Source organism: Micropterus dolomieu, linkage group LG12 (assembly GCF_021292245.1).
Source record: "Micropterus dolomieu isolate WLL.071019.BEF.003 ecotype Adirondacks linkage group LG12, ASM2129224v1, whole genome shotgun sequence".
Taxonomy (NCBI): Eukaryota; Metazoa; Chordata; class Actinopteri; order Centrarchiformes; family Centrarchidae; genus Micropterus; species Micropterus dolomieu.
In genome coordinates this window covers 29,549,718-29,556,261 of record NC_060161.1, presented here as the reverse complement: position 1 = coordinate 29,556,261, position 6,544 = coordinate 29,549,718, and the positions used below count along the sequence as shown (strand labels likewise).

At 38.6% G+C, this 6,544-nt stretch overlaps 1 protein-coding gene across 2 annotated transcripts in view; it reads left to right on the top strand.

The window, feature by feature from the left end:
• Window positions 1–6,544, top strand: part of LOC123981196 (serine/threonine-protein kinase DCLK2-like) — a 31,683-nt gene that overhangs the window by 17,347 nt on the left and 7,792 nt on the right. For both annotated transcript variants that reach the window (XM_046065925.1, XM_046065924.1), the window contains exons 8-15: window positions 1,094–1,166; window positions 2,149–2,254; window positions 3,175–3,232; window positions 3,926–4,045; window positions 4,165–4,311; window positions 5,244–5,377; window positions 5,469–5,546; window positions 5,741–5,837. In XM_046065925.1, coding sequence (XP_045921881.1) covers window positions 1,094–1,166; window positions 2,149–2,254; window positions 3,175–3,232; window positions 3,926–4,045; window positions 4,165–4,311; window positions 5,244–5,377; window positions 5,469–5,546; window positions 5,741–5,837 — 813 coding nt within the window. The remainder of the gene's footprint in view (window positions 1–1,093; window positions 1,167–2,148; window positions 2,255–3,174; window positions 3,233–3,925; window positions 4,046–4,164; window positions 4,312–5,243; window positions 5,378–5,468; window positions 5,547–5,740; window positions 5,838–6,544) is intronic.

The following is a 6,544-nucleotide window of genomic DNA, read 5'->3' as shown; positions in this document are numbered from 1 at the left end:
ATGTGGAGTAAAAACTGTGGAGAACCATTTAAGGTTTGCCACATTAGCCTTTAACACTTCCTGTTTGCAGTTGTAGCCATGGATGTACAGACAACTATCACTGGATTACTTTGATACTGAAGGAAACGTGATGATTCTCAGGCAAGTTCTGGAGTTATGAGGGGCATCTTTTTTTCTTTTGATTTCTGAGCAGACATATGGATATTTACTCACAAGATAATGATGACCTCGGAGAGTGTATGCCACAATGAATCAAAAAATATCCCTATAATGTCTGTGTGTTCAAATGACTGCGAAGGAGTGGGAGTGTTGCTGTAATCGTGTGAGCTGTGTGTTAATAAGTCAGCAGTTTGGAAACCTCTGCTCTAGGTCCCCCTGAAATGCTCTAATAGGTACAATTACCAGATTATTTTGACCAACCAGATGGCTCCTTTCTCTTGTGTGCAGCCAATGAGCCCGCAGGATCGCAGTCAGGCGGGAAGTCGTCCAGGTCCAGCCCCTCCCCCACCAGCCCCGGAACACGACGCAGCCTCAAGGTCAGATTGATTGATTGGTTGATTCATAAATTAACTGATAACAAGGGCTGCAGTGACACAATAATTTCCATCTCTAGTAAAAAAAAACAATCTTGAATCAAACACATTTCATGTCAAACAAACACAACGTTAATATAGATCAATGTGTGGAACAAAACAGAATAACAAATGTGTTAAAGTGGAGTTTATCTAGCTTGAAGCCAAATCTTGTGCATTAAGTAAACAGCTTGTCTTATAGATGAAAAGCTGATTGAAAAAATATTGACGTAAACAAAGCGTTGAAAGCATAAGAAAACAATCATTTAAGTTTAGTTTTATGCATTAAACGATCTGTCAATCCTTTTATTTTAGGTTAGTTTTTAATTAAATTAGATTTAGATTATCATTTAATCCTCATCGTGTGTTCATGTGTCTTCATCACCTGACTTGTTCTGTCTCTTTTTATTTAAATCTTGAATCAGCAATTGTTTTCTTGCTTCTGTCCCCTCTCTTCCTAATCAGATTTCACACATTTCGCTCAAACAAACACTAAAATCTTCTCTTATTTTTCGGTACAGATCTCTCCGCGGCATGCCTCCTCCACAGATGTGAACGGGGAGGCCGAGCAGCCAGAGGACACCACCGTCGAAGGTGTGTGTTTGCGCGTTCATGTTTTGATGTTTACATTTAATAGTCTATGCGTGTATCAAGGCCTGAAATCAGCAGGACTCTGAAAATCCATATTGTTGAGATAGAAATGTGTTGAAAGCCGGTGTTAGAGGTTAGTGTCATTGATTCAGGATCTCAAACTACAAGGCAAATTAAACCTATGGATTTAAAGTTTAGGGTCACTTTTAAAGCCCTCATCCCAAAACAACGGTGGAACGTAACAAAGTACATTTATCCCCAAGTACTAATTTAAGGCCCATTTAATGCTACTTTCTACTTGTACTCCACTACATCTCAGAGGCAAATATTGTACTTAGCCTACTACTTCACTTTATTACATCTGTCTGACAGCTTTAGTTCCCTTTCAGATTACAATTTTCCTGTGTAGTGAAAACCATGTTTGAATGTAAATAAGTGTGGTTTAATCTAAAGTGGGTTGGAAAAGCAATACAAGGAAGTAATAAAATCTACAGAGACTATAAAAGCTTTGAATTTAAACAGAATGGACCTTTTACAGCGAGGGTTTGAGTTTGACTCGGTCCGGGTTTTTTTAAAGCCAACTTTTTGATAAAAGAGCTGCGTCATCCAAGTTTAAAAAAAACATCTTTATGACAGTGATTCAGAGCGTTACCTTAAAAACCCCAAAGCCTAAAAACTTTCAAGTGGCTGTCTCAGTCTTCAAGTGAATTTTTAAAACAGCATCTCAAGAGTGAAGAGCCCTAAAAAAAAAACCTCTCTCTGCAGCAGTGTGAGGCAGCGGCAGCTTAACCGCATCGAGCCTGCGCTGACTTGAGGTGTGAAAGAAGACAGAAAACCTTTTGAGTTTCTGGGTTCAAGAGTGAATTTTCAAAGCTGACATCTTAATGAAACTTAGCTGGCTGGTGACATAGAGGTGATGGGCTCAACTTGAGTAAGTCAACACCCAGATTACAGACTAAAAAAAATAAACTCCCTTCTCCTGCAGTGAACGGTAATCGGTCCGTTTCTTCCTCCATCATCAACGAGAAGTACAAAGTCGGGAAAGTGATCGGAGACGGAAACTTTGCCGTGGTGAAAGAGTGCGTGGAGCGGTAAGGAGCATTACAACAAAAACAGTTTAAATAATGAAAATGACACATAAGAAACTCCAAATACCCCCTAATTTAGTCTTTTTACCCTTTATGTATTTATTTATACATTTTTAACAAAACAGTGTTAATAAATATAGATATAATGCACACACAGAAAATATATAAACGATAATTTCAATTAGGATAAAATGGAACAACAAACAATGGATCAAAGTGTATAAAAGAAGCACTAAAGTAAGGAATATATAGGAAAACTGCAAGAATTCATGCAGAAATGAAAAATGTTACTAAAACAATACCAAGAAGCAAAAAATGCAAGAAACATTCATGTTGTCTTGAATAGAAAGCGGTCAGGAGTGTGCTAATGAATGAAATTAGCAAAGTAGATTGCCCACATAATCAATGAAGGGAAAACAGACTCTATTTTTAAATGAACTTCCTTCTGAATAAATGACCTTCAGCGTATAAAAGAGATTCATTGTTGAGCGAACAATGAAGCAAACTCTGCAGCATTCAACAAACACTAGGTTAAATTCCCATCATGCTCCTCTCTCACTGAGTTTATATTGAATATCAGTTTATAGGAGAATCTTTTAAAAAGAAATATTTCATGATAAAACAGTAAATCAGATCTGGATGATTTCAAAATAACACATTTTTACTTCAGTAGCAATTGGTCAGTAAACAGAAAATCAGTCAGCTATTATGATATCGGTAACAATTTAAGTCACTGATCATTTTTTATTTTTTTCATATCATCGTAAACTTAATTGTTGATTGGATAAAACAAGGCGTCAAGTCATGCAGTTAACTTAATAGTTTATTTAAAACACAAGTGTTAGTTAAAGCTCTCGTTTCTGTCGTGATAATTCAAATTTTGTTGAGATTGATGCAAGTTTCTGCTTTGTTGTGATTGACAGCTCGACGGGACAGGAGTACGCTCTGAAGATCATCGACAAAGCTCGCTGCTGTGGGAAGGTAACACTGATTTACAGCGTTCATACTTTGTGTTGAAAAGAGTGCAATCAACAGTTTTAACACACAAAGGGGAGGCAAAGGTCCACCTGCTGGTCACATCTGTCACTCACACCTCAGAGCTGATTGATGATTATTCCAAGAGCTGAATTAAAGTGTTTAACCCCACACAACCTTTACCCTTTTAGAAATGAGCATTCATCTATATCATTTATTTTGTCATGTTTATTGCCTTTTCTGATATCACCATGTGTGTAAAGATGTTTGTTACATGTGAATATTCAAGTTATTGTAGTGGTTTGTGTGTGTATATATATTTCTATGTAAAACAGTTATGGAAGTAGCACATTTATTTATATATCAGCTGCAAACGTGTCCCACAGTCCCAACTGATATTCAGAAAGAACAAGGACAAATTCAATCAAGTGCAGAGCGTGTAGTTCAGGCAGGCTGGGAGATTGGACAATTACCAGCAAATAGACAGAGCAGGTTGATTCTGCCTCTGCAGAAAGCTTGAAAACTTGTCGGCTCAAGTCTTGGTGGTTGGTGAGGTTGTTGTGCAGCACGCTGCTGTTTAATGTCTTCATATGTAATCAGGAATTTCTGAAACGGTTGGTTTTCATGGTTGAGTTGCGGTGGTTTCTGTAAATACATATTTGGCTTCAGATCAGGATGTGATATTCTGTGTGCGAACAGGAGCATCTGATAGAAAATGAAGTGGCGGTGCTGCGAAGGGTTCGACATCCCAGCATCATCCAGTTAATCGAGGTGGATGAAACGCCCAGTCAGCTGTTCCTGGTCATGGAGCTCGTCAAGGTGCCGCGTCTTCTCTTCTTCTTCTCTTCTTCCTGTTTGTGTGTCTTTGCAGCTGAGAATATGAAGAAATATTTAAATAATGTGAAGAATTACTGTTTTAATGCCTCTGTCTGCTTCAGGGTGGTGACCTGTTTGATGCCATCACCTCCTCCACAAAGTACAGCGAGCGTGATGCCAGCGCCATGGTGTTCAACCTGGCCGGAGCCGTCAAGTACCTGCACCGAATGAACATCGTCCACCGAGACATCAAACCAGAGAACCTGCTGGTACAGCACACACATGCACACAAGATAGATAAATGCCAAAACAAAAGAAATATAAAATAAAAGCACCCGAGTCTGGCTTTTATTTTGGCAAGTTCCTGTTTTTGAAAAACTATTCAAACAAACTGGTACACAAATGAAGCACATATGTTCATCCCACATTAACTGTAGTTTGTATTAGTTGAGTGGTAATGAGGTTCTGTATGTAATTACACATAAATAAGACAAATACATTTAAAAAAAAAAAATTTAAAAACAAGTTTAAATGGAAGTCTGGGTTTATGAATATATGAGTGGAGCCATATTAATTTTTTTTCTGAATACTATGGAGAATTTGAAATGATTCGCTGTAGCTATAACTGGTAAGAATACACTAAAGGAATAGTTCATTTTGTCAAATACACTTAATAACTAAGACAAGAAGATTTGTACCGCTCTCCCATCTGTACGGTTAATATAAGCTACAGCCAGTGGTCGGTTAGCTTAGCTTAGCATAAAGACTGGAAATCAGGGGAAACAGCTAGCGCTGTTCAAAGTTTACAGAATTCACCTAGCTGCCCCTCTAACACTCAGTAATTAACAAATTATATCTTGTTTGTTTAATCTGTACAAACTGAAGTGGAAAAACAACGATTTGTTGTTTTACAACGTTATAAACTTTCTTGGCTCTGAGCTGTTGCCAGGCCCCAATTTAATTGTCATCTTCTCATATAACTCTCAAAATATGGAACTATTTGTTTAAAAATCTGTTTCAACCACACTTTTAAGTATTTAAATACTTTACTCTAAAGCATTAAAATATTTATAGCAGTAATTGATTTACTTATTTCCTGTATGAGCTGCAGTGAATCTACTGTTTGGTGTAAACCTGCGTCAGCTTCAGTCTCTGTGTGTCTTGTGGGAGGATTTGAAGTGTTTGTGTCCGTGACCTGCAGGTGTGTGAGTATCCAGACGGCACTAAGTCACTGAAGCTGGGTGACTTTGGTTTAGCGACGGTGGTGGAGGGGCCTCTGTACACTGTGTGCGGCACGCCGACGTATGTGGCCCCAGAGATCATCGCCGAGACGGGGTGAGAGAGAAGAAGAGCAGCTAATCAATTTCAGGGTGGAAAAGTGTAACTGACACTTATATTAAACCGGTGTGTGTGTGTGTGTGTGTAGCTACGGTCTGAAGGTGGATATCTGGGCGGCGGGAGTGATCACCTACATCCTGCTGTGTGGATTCCCTCCATTTAGAAGGTCAGCGTGTACAAAGTTTTCAAATTATCAATTTTTATCTAGTCCTGTATTGTTAATCCATTTATTTATTTTACTAATATAGTGTCTTATTTTGTATTATTTTCAAATTGTGTTTTTATGCTGTTGAATAATAAATATAAAGTCATCTTTGTCATTTTGGTCCAGTTAATTCTCCCTCCTCTTTTGCTCCTCAGTGAGAATAACATCCAGGAGGAGTTGTTTGATCAGATCCTCAGAGGGAAGCTGGAGTTTCCATCTCCAGACTGGGACACCATCAGCCTGCCAGCCAAGGTACCTCTCATAATGTGTTTGTGATGAAGGTATGTTCTCAGTCCTTGTACTCCTGGACCTTAGCGCTGCTTTTGACACCATTGATCACAACATCATGTTAGACAGACTGAGGCACTGGGTGGGGATCTCTGGTACTGCTCTAGAATGGTTTTAATCCTACCTATCAAATAGGAAGTTTTGCGTGTCTGTAAACAACTATGTCTCTTCATTCTGTCCAGTTAAATATGGTGTGCCTCAGGGGTCGGTCTTAGGACCCATTTTGTTTTCCTTGTATCTGCTTCCCCTTGGACATATTATCCATAAACATGGCATTTCTTTTCATATTTATGCTGATGACACACAAATATACTTGCCCGTCAGATCCACAGACCCTGGAATGCTGAGTTCACTTAACAACTGCCTTTGTGAAGTTAAAAAATGGATGTCAAATAATTTCCTCCAGCTGAACTCAGACAAAACAGAAATCCTGGTCATCGGGTCCCAGCAGATGGCAAATCAAATACTGCCATCTGCTGGTTCCCTAGTAAATCACATTAAGCCTGTGGCAAAGAACCTTGGTGTTTGGTTTGATAGTAATTTAAATTTCGAGCAGCACACCACAAAGCTTGTTCAATCATGTTTTTATCAACTTAGAAATATAGCTAAAATTCGATCTATGTTAACTTTTAAGGACACCGAGACCATTTTACACGCCTTCATCTCATCAC